Here is a 13,427-nt window from a genome sequence, read left to right on the forward strand (position 1 = left end):
TCGGTCACAAGTTGACTAAAGCGTGCTTTATCTTTTGCATCAAAATTCATGAACTAAGAACGCCTGAACTAATTATGTGCTATCTTTGTTTAAATTTCACGAAGCTCATAAATAATATACGTTATTACTCATACGGCTATGTCACGTTATTCCATTTTATACTTGATAAAACTTTACATCAAAATTCGATAGTAAGACAATAGTGAAATGGCAAGAGACATGTTTTAATTTATTTCTATATAATTCGTCAAAACTAGCCAGATGATGATACAAACAGTACTGAAAATTTTTTTGGTAACTTTTTATAGGTCATAATATTTTGCGGTCAATCCCTACTTAAAGTAAAAGAAAAATTCAAGAAATAAACAAAACACAATCAATAATATTTCTATGATAATGTGCAAGTTTCACACCATCATTAATATTGTCTATAACTTACCTTTAAATTTGATCTTGATGAAATGATAAGAGATTTTTTATCTTTATGTAAAAAGTAATTAAATTAAAATATATTCACACTATTAAATTCAAATTAATACAAGCAAAGGTTTCATGAAATTAAATAAAAATATTTCGCATGTGTTAAACAATTTTATTAAAAATAAAAAACGAGATAAGTTAAAACTTATGTTTATACTACTTACCTCTAAAGGCGTAAGTAAAGTTTCATTAAATAATTTTACTTTTATTATTATATCTATTTTATTTATAATAATAATAATAGTAAATTTTATTTCAGAATCTAGTAAGTCTATAGAATGTAAGTAAGTTAGTGACAAATTTACTTACTTTACTTACACTCTTTTATAGGTGATTCCAGTATCGAGTTTATGTAGTCATCGTAAATAATTTTTAAAACAAGTATAATATATTGTAGTTATTATCAAATTTCTTCGTAACTTTTGATAAAATTATAGCTTGCAAAAAGGATTCAAAATTTCGAAACGATATAATATATGCTCTGGCTAGAGTTTTACATATGTGTAGCGTTTACGTGAGAACGTTCCGTACTACTGGTCACTACGATCACGATACTTTATAGAGTTAAATTATTATTGCGTATTCGAAAACTGATTTTGTTTGAGTTTTTCATTGTGTTTGAGTTAAATCATATAAACAAAACGAACAATATCTGTACATATATACACCACCTCGATCACACCTGGCAGTCTCTCACCGCCACCCTTATAACGCGAATAGACGTTACAAGATAATCGCTCGAATTATTAGTAGCCCACCTAAGTGATTTAAGAGCTCGGGTAAAACAGAAGTATGCAGCAGCCGGAGCCGGGCTCCCCCAGAAACCGAAGAAACATTTACATTGTTTGTACATACACAAAATATAAAATTTAACCTAAACAAGTGACTAAATGTTTATTGATTTATAAAAAATATTATAATACGTGAAATAATAATAGTTTACGTGAAATAACTTGCACGTTTCAGATATAAAAAATTAAAGTCAAAATGTGTAAATGAGTTTTATAATATTTACGGAAAACTATTATTCATTTTCACCGCAAGCCTTGCCTTTAAAATATTATTGGCTTGATAATAATATTTAGCTTTGTAGTCGTAGGATATCAATAAGCAAAGCAAGATAGGTGCAAAAGGTCTCCAGCTTGCGACTCGCAAGTCGAGGCGATTTTTGTTGCTCTCGATATGTGCACTAAAGTTCGCTTTTAATTTTTTTCCGTGTGCTATAAAACAGTACTAAAATGTAAAACACTTAGTGCATGGTTATAATTTTGATACACATTTTGTACTTTTATTAATTCATTTTAAGTATAAATGTTTTGTAAAATTTTTTCTTACTTTTTTGCTTACTTTTAAATGTACGTGTTTTGTAAATACAGTATATAATCCGCAGCCGCAAAAAATCGCAATTTTCAAAGGATAACTCGGACCATCAAGGAGCTTGGCGACCCCTGATATTTATAGACGCGGTTTTTTACTCTTAACTATAAATTATAAATTTAAATCTGATAGTATAAATTGCGAATAGTTTTAATAGTCATTATTTCGACGTAAGTTTCGGCGCAATTTTAATTTTTTTTTTCATTCAGGACCTGCTCGATACGTTATCCGGAAATGGATGACATACTCTTTTGTAGATTCTTTTAACATTTAAGTTTGAAAACATAATCTGCTACCAGACACTGCATAAAAGACGGTAGAGAAATCGTCGCATTAATTACTTTATTACTGATATTAATTAGTGTTGGTATGTAAAAATGTCTTGAAAATAACACGAGTTTAACCTATTACATGTATAATGCCGCGCAATTATGCTTTATTAATTAAGACCGAAAAGCTCAATAGTAGTTCAAGTTAACTTGGCTAAAAACCAAAGAGCTCTTCTGTCTGCTGAGAGGTCTGACCGAATTTGGTAACATCGATTATGTTGTACCTTCCCTAATTGCCTTTTGCCGTTTTATAGTCTTGAGAATCGATCTTAAAAAGGAACCTGCAAATTTTATGCAATGTTATTTAAACATTGAATATAGTATTCGTTTACTACACACGGATCGTAAAGAGAGAAAACCGTCAAGGATAAGTTTCAAAGACGATGAAGTATATATGTCGGCTGTGAACACAGACAAGATGGTCTTTATTTCACATATGTTTATTCTTTGGAAATGTTTGCAAGAAATAATTAATAATTAAATATAATTACGACTGTATTTTTAGCATTTTTATGTAATTATCATATTTATATTGCACTCACAAGATAAAAAAATATATTATCTTACTTTTAAAACGTAAAATTTTGATTCTAAATGTAAAGTAATTTTACTGTATTTTAAAGATACGCCACTATATTTCAACGCCTTGAAACACAATACCTTGAGTAAAGTTTTTTAATATATTGAAACAATAAAAGTCGTAAAATTTATTATAAAAAGTTATAAATAAACTAATGCTATCAAGATATTATGTTGTCACTATAGATAAGACTTGTCAATCTTTAATCATTTCAGGTGACAACCACAAAAGACAAAGCTTTGGTTATTTATAAAACTTTTTCCTTATTATCTGTCTATAAATATATGAATAAAAGCCAGTCACGTATAAATGATAAATAATCTTCTATAGAAAATAGATTCACGTATATTACCATCGTCAACATCGTATAAGAAGATAAAAGCTCACTGCACGGCAAACGCCTCCCCCAAGAGTCATTAGGATAACCGGTATTGCCCGCATCTAGCGACTTCCTGCGATCCTATATACGTTGTCGATACACCAAACGCCTGAACCACGCCGCGTTTACCGTTTTGTGTTGGTCATTCAAGAACCTTTCTACCCAAACGGCCGTCGATTGCATAGGCGGTATGCCCCGCCCGCTACAACTTCAGGCGATCAATTCTTCGAGCTATGTCAGTGACCTTAGTTCGGCTGAGGATCTCTTTCACTTTTATATCTAATATGTAAAATTCTCGTATCACGGTGTGCCTAATTGAACTCCTCCGAAACGGCTCGACCGATTTTCAAGATTCTTAGCGTCGGATATGCACGCCAGGGTGGAGAATCGCACAACATCTGTTTTTCATCCCTCTAAATGTTAAGGGCGGTTCACCCAACAAAAATTTTTTTTTGGAATTTTTTGTGACACATCATACAAAAATACATATAACCCTAAATTTTCACCTCTCTACGATCAACTCGACGATTTTTTTTGCAAAACAACGCTTGCGGGATCAGCTAGTATTATATATTAGGAGTATATAGAGATATTAGGATAGGTTAGGGATATAGAGATATATTATATTAGGAGTGTAAACTTGCGGATTACTAAGCATGTGCGGCTCTCTTAAGGACTATTTGTGAGTCACGATATGTGTACCCGAGTTTGTTTCACGCTTTTTAGTATGATATGATATAGAGTAAGTAATTAACAATATATAACAGTACATTATATACCAGTAGAACAAATGTAAATTCTCGTTAGTAGCGTAATAAAACGAAACAAAATCAAATAAAAACACTGAATTGTTACAAAACAAACTATTAAATTTAAAAAATTGTATTGTATAAAACTATATCAAAAAAGAAAAATTCTAGTAAAATAAATGAAAATGAGATTAATAATAATAATGTAAAAAGTTATATAAAAATCTCTAAGAAATGTGCTGAAGGATGGGAGGCGATGTGTAAATGAAATATAAATAAATGATGAAGATTGAGATAAAATGTGAAAGATGAGTGGAAGAGAGGTAAGAATTTGTGAAGGATAAAAGAAAAGGTGTGAAAATAAAAATGTAAAATGAAAACATTATTGGTAATAATAGCCCTGTCTTTAAAATACAATAGAGGAACGTGGAGTACCCCAATAGCGAAGGCCATAACTAAACTGTAAATTCAATACACATATTTTATTCTTTTAATAATATTTTTAATTTACTTATTTGCACAATATTTTGTCCGTATCTTTTTTACTCGAATGGTTCGAACTTTCGGAGCATGATCACCCCTGTTGTGATTTTTGTAGTTTGACATGACTTAATAATGCTAGCTTCGGACGCCGAACACATTTTCAATAACTTTCGTTTATTGAATTGTGTTAAGAATCAAAAAAAAAACGAAGGATTATATTGTTAACTTGAAGATTTTTTAAACGAAAATGATTATTGATATTAATGATTTATTAAAACAACAAAATTTCTACCACATAACTAAATTTTAATATAAATGTACAGAAACTTTAAAATAAAAAATGATTGTATTAAAAAAAAAACTAAAAATAGATTCAAATGATCCCTTTTTCGCACGAAATGGACATAAAAATACGAACAATGGATGTCAATATATCATACATTAGCAAATGTTAAAATGAGCTTCAGACAATTATTTTGATACTCAAGAAATTGCTCAAGTTGGTAAGTCCTAGTTTTATATCATCGCCACTTTTAGTCGGTCCTATTGGAAACCTGTAGTCTATGTCCAACAGTGGACAATTAACTACTAACTAAATGATGATGGTACTGTTAGCTACATAATTACTTTCTTGATCTGGTCGATAAATTGTATTAGTTCATTTCATATATTTTCGTGTTTTACTTTTTCTTATCTCTATTACTAACTATTATCTAAGCTGTAGTTCCAAATTCTTCAATTTTTTTCTTGTAACATCGTTTAACCATTTATTGAATATAATATGATTATAGAAGTAAGATTTTCAATGATAACAAAGTAACGCGGCAGCTTTTGGTAATACGCACTTAGTGCTAGCCTCATTTATTTTTAAGGAACCGTAGTGATATTTGGACTAAAACGTTTATTATAGCCGTAGTACGTTCACGTGAACAAGCTTTTCAACTCTTGTATTCTTCAACTTTTGCATGAGAAGGATGTCCACAAATATGTACCCATGACCGTGTTCCCGACGTCCAACGATATTGACTGGAAACGGTAGAACTATACAGCAAAGTTCACGTAACCACTTGTTTGTAGATCAATTCACTTTGAGCCTAGTCATTCAAAATACTATTAAAAAAACATTATTTTTAAATATACGTTCAAGTATAGAATATTAAGGTTAGCAAATATTAAAATACTTACGCTGAATTTTCGTACGTTTTTATAGATTCACTTCAAATCTGAAATTGGAAGACATTTACAATTTACACCTACACCTCCTAATGACTTTATTAAGTACAACATCAAGTATTATGAAAATATCGCGCGTTTGAGAACATCTCAGTATTCTTTGACGTCACCTATACAATTATTTTTAGTTCTAAATAGTAAGGAAAGTGAAGATTACTTCGACAACGTAAACTATATGTGCAATGACCTGGGAGTATTACTTCAAATTAATGTAAGTTTTATAAATTTTGTATCTGTACAACCATGTATTTGTCTTCATTTGTTTTGTTGGCACAAACTCGTTTTATAAATTGATCGCCAATTAAAAAACTTTTGAAAAAATTTAAAATTACGTGTAGTGGTTAAGCGAATAGTTTTTTTTTTAATTAAACGTAATTTAATTTTCGTACATTTCTCAAAAATGTATCGCAAATGAATGCACGGCTAATTAAAAAAAAAACCGTCTGCAAGGGTATTATTACGCCGCCATTTTGCCTCGAATGTTTTATTTTAAATGTTTTCGGTCGTAGCCTTTTTTCACGAAGTGCGCGAGGGACATGTAGTATATTATGAATACTAGACATGATAAACAGATATGATAGATTAAATTATAACTATTACTTAAAATTATAAATTTAATTATTTGCACGAAATTTTTATCTCATAAAAGTACGATTTTATTTTCAGAATAACTTTTCAGATTATTTAGACTACGACAAATCTTTTGATAAGTTTAGCATTAGCAAGCAGTGTAAGAACGGCACCTGCACCTGGCTGGCGACGGCAGTGATGCAGAATGTAATGAAAAACAAAAGAAGATCTTTGGAGAATGTTACGGCAGCTCGGACCCAAAGAACATAAAACATCTGAAGGAGCTGTACGATGACATGCATTTTCTAAAATTATACAAGGAAGAAGAAACTTCTCGTTTTGAAACATGTTCTAAAAAAGTTCACGATCTTCCAGTCCATTCAGTACCATCTCCTGAGTTTTTCGTCAAAACTCTAGAATTCTTTAAAAACAAGTTTTTATTTGTTATTTTCAATTTCTATTTTCAACACCAGCTGATCAAAAACCTTCAGACGTTGAGGTATATTGAAACAAAAAATGTTTCAGAGAAATTTTTCTTCGCATTGTCATTCATAAATGATTTGAAGTATAAATTACCTATGTAAACGCCTTTATTTTTGTAGAATTTGAATGGCATGCAAATGGTAAGCATGTTATCAAGATCATTGATTTCCCAGCATTGTGTTGAATACAGATAGTAATTTAAATATAATGTTTCTGTAATTTACTCCTATCTTATATATTTATAAAAGTACATATTGATAACATTGAAATACATGTTCATTAAATTCTTTAATAAGCAATCATTACATTTTCTTTCTTATTTATTCTGTGATTAAATAAATGTTCTATTTCAATAAATTTATATAATTATATATTTTATTCTACGTAACATATTACTATAAAACATTATATTGAAACAAATAAAAGAAACTCGACAAATTAGTGTCGTTGCGATTATAAATATTCAACACAAATATTTTTTGAGAAGAGATGAACACAAGAAAACCAGAATTTAATAGAAACTTGAATCATAATAATCTTCCATATAACGGCATTCTTTAACTTAAAGCCATGAAGGCTGCTAGATGCGTTTTGGTCTAAAGAGAGACCCGTATCCAACTTAGACGTGATTTTTTGAGGTCTTTTTATTCCTGTTTTCAGCCAATAGGCGCCCACCACAAAGAAAAGGCCTACGCCAAAGATCGCCACGATGACTCGCGCTGCCCGCATCCAGCTCGGTTGCACAAGCGATGTGCCCTAGATGTAACCTATAACTATTGCTAACACCGAAGCAAAATGAGCGCAATGCCGCTTGGTTGCAAAAACCAGCCCGCAAAGACAAGACAACCTACAACTAGACCAGCTTATATGTATTTCTTTACTAACTTACTAATATCCTATGGATTCGCTAAGTTTGGAATAATTCTATCTATCTATAATAGATTCACAAATACAAAAATCGTTATAAGAAATTCGAAAATGTAAAGTGTATAATTTAAGCATTTAACTTAATGATATTAATATTATAAATTTGCTCAAAATACTGGTTTTTCTTTTTATTTAATAATTATAAATAAAAACAAATTTATTACTACAACTATTCAACGAGAATATTTTATACTAGAACTATCAAACCTTTATGTGTTATGTAATAATAAAAATAAGCAGTTAAAGCAGTCTACTGCATTTTCACACATACAAAAGAAGTATTACTGCACATACCCTTAGATACTTTAAAACAAAATAAAACGAATTGGTTACATACACATTGTAAAAAAGGTTTCCAATTAAAGCTTAAAATTATATATTTTTGTTTAAAAATGATAAAATGTTATTTTATAAACAAGGACTTTTTTAAGTTTTCTTTTTATCTACATTTATACTAGAATTACATTGTGGTTTATATTCACCTTTGAAATAATTCTAAAAAATTTTCTTTTAAAACCACTTGATATTACGAATATTCTCTAAATACGAGTTGTACTAGCGGTCTCTTCCAGTGTGTACAATTTCTCCATGTCTACCGCGTCATAAATCTCTATCATCAGCTTCTATCTTTATTTCCTTGTGCCCGAATTGCCGTAGCACTCTTAGACAACTTTTATTTTGTTACTCATTTTATTTCTGTCCTTCTGCAATTTTTAGGGTTACAAAGTCAATATTTTGTCTGTAATCTGCAGAGCGTTGATAATGCAGATAAATATTATTTTTGGAGACAAACTTACTTTTTAATATTTTATAGAATTAGGTAGAGATAAGTCCGGCAAACGCAGCATAGAACGTTTATTCGCAAGGTGGACAAATGAGCCGATTAATTTATGGGAAGGTAATCTGAGCTGTTTTACAGTTTAAATAATGATTACGACCAAGTGAAACTGCCTTACTTATTGTGTATATATGCAATCAGTTCTTATATTTAGACTGTATGTTTAATATATCAACATCAATTCTATTGTTCGTTCTCTCGACGCAAGTACAGAGAACAAACACTTCGTTATATCTATATATATATATCTATATATATATATATATATATATAGATATATATATAGATATATACATATATATATATATATATATTATCGAGTCAAAGTAAGCTTTGTATGAATGTTTTGTAAGAATACTTCGACAGCATTGTGTGACAGCACGTGAACTATAATATATATAATAACACAAAAAATCATCACTGTCATCATTATTTTAGCAATAGAATGACCATTGTTAAATATTGGCCTCCTCCAACTTCACAAGAAGGAGAAAGCAGTCCGCAACTAGCATCTCCCGACTAAACAAAATAACCTTAAAAGATGTCTGCTTACTGGTTCATGGTTTTGCGCGTTGTGTAGCTTCCCTATTGCCTCTAAAATTTCTCCAACTCTATGCTACATTAATTACTTCTGTTCGTCTACGGATAATCAACTAAAAAAATTTAAAACTACTCTTCTTTTAGTATATTCACAAAGATATCCCTAATAATATTTACAACATATTTAAATAGTCAACCTACATTACTTGAGTAAATATTCCTCGATCATTGCACATAAGCTTTACTAGTTAAAAGTTCTCTTCGGTTGCTTTACCGCATAAAATTAGAGTCAACTTTACAGTCTAATTTAGCCCACAACAAAGCGGCTTTTAAATTAGTGATTCGCTGAAAATTTTGCATGGTATACTTTCCGGTGGAAATTATGGAATCTAAACATGTTCCTATTTCATTACCTTAATGCATCTGCAAAAAATATTTCGTTAAATTAGAATAATTACTCGGTATGATTTAATAGGAAATATCCTGAAAGTACAGCTCAAAGACATAAATCGCTTTATTTCAAAATCATACGTGAGCTGATATTTTATTTTATTTCGGACAACTTGTAAAGTCTTATAGCTCGATGACATTGAGTCTAAGATATCAATCAGTATATTTAGCTTTCCAGCATTGAACATTCTGGTGAAAATTAAAAAGATCGAATTAGACGCCATTCACAGCAAACTGACTGGTAAAACAAAATATTTTATTTATTCTTTATATTATTTTATACCTGTTTAGATTAGATTAGACTCATTAAAGATGTCCTTTACTTGAGGGTAAATAGATTTGTCTGTGTTTTACCCCAACATTTCCTTAACAAGGCTCCGGAACATTAGGGCGTCGTTTACAACCATTGTGCTCGTGTCGGGGAGTAAGTACCACGCAAATTTCTCTGCGAGCATTTCGTAATTGTTGAAACTATCTTCTCGCATAGCCTATCCACAATGAGTCTGCAACAATGATACAAATAGGATGAATTTACATTGTGTAGTAGCAAAAGCCTTTTATAATTAAATTAACTTCAGTTGTTTTGTTTTATTTACTTTATTATTATTAAATAAGGACTACTACTTTGGCCAATGTGACCTCTTTATGTAACTCTTTTCATTGTACACATAACATCAAAAATAAAAACATAAAGTTAAAATCATCATAATATCTAGTTAATAACATTAAAAAGTATGAACTATATAAACCCACGTAGTGTGGAAATAAATAAAGAGCAAGTAGCAGATAGTCGACGTATATATTATACGAGATAATTTTGAATATTAAATGTGAAAGTAAGAACTAGAAATCATAAGTCGAAATTTATAATCGACAAGCTTACAGTCGCTTAACGAACCCTGGAGAGAGTCATGTTCGGAATTTCTCTACGACATTGAGTCATGAGTAAAGAGATCCGTAGGCAAATGATAGTAACATACATATGCATAGCACAGGACATTGACAAGTTGATGTGACAGTTCACAGGTGACATAGCGCGCAGCATAGATGCCCACAGGGGCTTTAACGATTGGAGACAATCGATTGGCAAGCCGAGCGTAGGGTGTACGCCCACAAGACAGACAGATAATCTTGTTAAAATTAAAGGAAAGACTGAATGAAGGCCGCTTCCGACCTGGCTTATTGGGAATCTAAGGAAGCTTATATCCGGCAGTGGAAATTGATGATGATATAATTATTGTTATATTATTGATTTCGTGGGAAAAATTTATATTAAATACACACTATCGGCTTTAACTACTGCATTTACATATACTACATATGTTTATGGGCGGGTATTCATTTATGGTGATAACTAATATTTCCGTCGTCTTAAATGAAATACCGGGTAATATTATATAAATTGTTGGCGATTTATTCATTCAGTTCAAAATGTGTTAACAACAAATTCTGATTACCATATTTTTATTTAATTTGAAAATGCTGTTTTGTAAGAATACGAGATGTCCTATTTCTTTTCACCTTTGCTTTTATAATGTACTGGAGCGATGCGATGGCCGAGTTCCTGTTAGAAGAAACCAATTCTTCTAAAATATAGATTGCGGGTCAAAATCTACCACGCGGATGCATTGCGTAGTGGCCTATACTTGACACGTGCATTAATTTTTGTAAAGATTCATAATATCGGTTTTATACTCGACAATTTTGTTCGCAGTAACCGTTGCTCGGGGTTTGAAATTTATTAAAGAATGATATTTACAATGATACAGATTTATACAAAACAATATAATTTAGAAAGATAAAATGACAAAGTTAGTGTAAAAAAGAAATAGAAAGGAAAATATTATTCATTACAAATAAAAGATGCGTTATCAGAAAGGAAAATCAATATTATTTTTAATATATTGGTGTATTGTGAGATTCTATGTTGCTTGCTTTTCTTCTTCCCATAGTATAAGCAATAGAATCAAGGACATTGTTTCGTTATATATTTATTTATTTTTAATCATACACCAACTAATAAAAGACTCTTTTTCTTTGCAGAAGTAGGATGCAGAACCCAGATCAGCTGTTATATAATCTTACTTAAAATGTAAACTTTATTTACCTAAGCATGTAACTTGTGTGATTCGTAGCTGAAATACAATTTATATTATATTTTCAGATCACAGAAATGACTGACTATCGTCATCTATTTACATAGCCTTTTAAAACACTTTTTTTTTACAGAAATTAATTCGCTCTACAAATTTTAAGTAGGCTCTGATTTTATTTATGGCGATTAGTTACTGAATGTAAATATCAATAGTTTTTTCTTTTTTCACGTACAATTCTGCAGTCACACGTAGTGTACGCTAAGTCAATTAAATATTTGTTTTTGCGATCGTAAAATTTTCGTTTTTACTTGATAATTTATACGCTAAAAAAATTCTAGAAAAATCATTCTGGATATACTTTTTTCATCGAAAATAAACTCAGTAATATGAATATATCCATTACGAGCACGTCACTCACCGTCGTTCTTAAGTGTTCTGTCGGAATAAACAAATTTCTACATTAGGAAATACTGGCAAAAGTGCTGTGTCATTTATCTCTCAATCAAGATTTTTTCCGTTGTTGATGGCCTTTTCCTACTTAAATTATTTCCAAGAAAATTAATATGTAAGAACTGTTAATTAGCGCTAGGAATATCGAACATTTAAATTATATGTAATTCACATGTTTAAAGCAACTACGGTTATCTACAAATTAATTTTATATCTTGTCTTGTCTCTACTGGTTTCCGCAACCAAGCGGCGCTGATCTAGTTACTGCTGACTGACTACTACTGATTGGGGTAAGGCTTCCTCAAACTATCCCTAATTTTATATGGAAAATAATTTATTATAGAAAAGTATTTCTGTTTAGCCGAGGAAATATTAGCATTTAAAAACATATAGTCACAAAATTTACTGCAGAAATACTAATAAAGATTCGAAAAAGACACTCATCTCCTTTTGTAATCCATTGCAAACCTTATCAATTGTTTATAACTCCTGATGCTTGACAATTACAATGAACGTTGCACTTTCTCTACATCCATTTATATATTGCGTCTCTTTAGCAAAAGTAAATCGTCCTCATTCTACATTATAACATATTTAACTGTACTCTCTGTTGAGTGGCAAACGATCAAGTGAGTTGTCACCATGCGCTGGCCGGACGTATCATCAAGATTAAGCAACACCTCGGCAATCGGCTTCCATCTTATTTTAGTATAATTTGTTACCGCTATAAGAAAGAAGGGTGATACATGTTGATACTCGTTGGCCAGGGTAAAGTGAACTGCACAAGATTCGGAAGTAATCCAACATTGGGGTTGATATTTGTTGACTCTTCACCACTAAGCAAATCATCCGCATCCACGTTTCAGCTGCAGGAATGTCAATGCTAAGATCGAAACAACGACTTGCGTTTTTTAACCACCATTGTCATTAGTCAACCCTGTAAATTTACGTCATATGCTCCGTTTGCCGCTCCGTGGCTCTAATCCAGAACCTTACAGCTATTCTGCGCGCTATGTGGCCTTCCTGCTATCACTTTTACTTACCGATCTAATTAAATTTGATTTTCCGTAAGGAACGGTTAACAAACAAACCAAAAGTTGAAGAAAACTTTTTAGTAAAATCGTAAAGAATTTTATCAAGATAGATCCAACGTCTGCGTTGTATTTTTGTTTCGTATTTTCAGCCCATAGACATCCCTGCAAGACATAGGCCACCGCCAAAGATTATAGACGGATATCAACACGCTTGGCAAGCGATCGTTGTATGTTATTATGGTACGCAGAGGACGCTGCTACCCATTCTCTGGGAATTTGTGAGTGGTGGCAACCCTGTATCATTAATGCACATAGTGTGAATTATATAAGGTTGCCGAGAATCGAATCCACGACCTGCTCTCATTTTTTTTATTACATCACAATGTAGTCTATGCTATTTGTAAAAACATTATCACGTCATATTCGTTT

The 13,427-nt window shown here is 31.2% G+C and overlaps 1 protein-coding gene across 1 annotated transcript; it reads left to right on the forward strand.

Annotated features, from left to right (window-relative positions):
- Nucleotides 1–4,202: 4,202 nt before the first annotated feature.
- Nucleotides 4,203–7,446, forward strand: LOC137921700 (probable farnesyl diphosphate synthase DDB_G0278823). Its single transcript, XM_068764511.1, has 4 exons — nucleotides 4,203–4,217; nucleotides 5,588–5,821; nucleotides 6,405–6,584; nucleotides 7,324–7,446. Exons 1-4 carry the CDS (start codon nucleotides 4,203–4,205, stop codon nucleotides 7,444–7,446), a joined length of 552 nt encoding a protein of 183 aa, XP_068620612.1.
- The last annotated feature ends 5,981 nt before the right edge of the window (nucleotides 7,447–13,427 follow it).

The sequence above is a fragment of the Battus philenor genome, unplaced genomic scaffold (genome assembly GCF_028537555.1).
Source record: "Battus philenor isolate CCGP_79_NKW_IND1 unplaced genomic scaffold, ilBatPhil1.0.hap1 SCAF_19, whole genome shotgun sequence".
Classification (NCBI taxonomy): domain Eukaryota; kingdom Metazoa; phylum Arthropoda; class Insecta; order Lepidoptera; family Papilionidae; genus Battus; species Battus philenor.

Bases quoted from the DNA above. Each gene is read 5' to 3' on its own strand.
- LOC137921700 (XM_068764511.1), top strand. The intron at 5,822-6,404 runs GTAAGTTTTATA...GAAAAACAAAAG, and splicing joins GAGTATTACTTCAAATTAAT to AAGATCTTTGGAGAATGTTA. The intron at 6,585-7,323 runs GTCAAAACTCTA...TCCTGTTTTCAG, and splicing joins TACCATCTCCTGAGTTTTTC to CCAATAGGCGCCCACCACAA.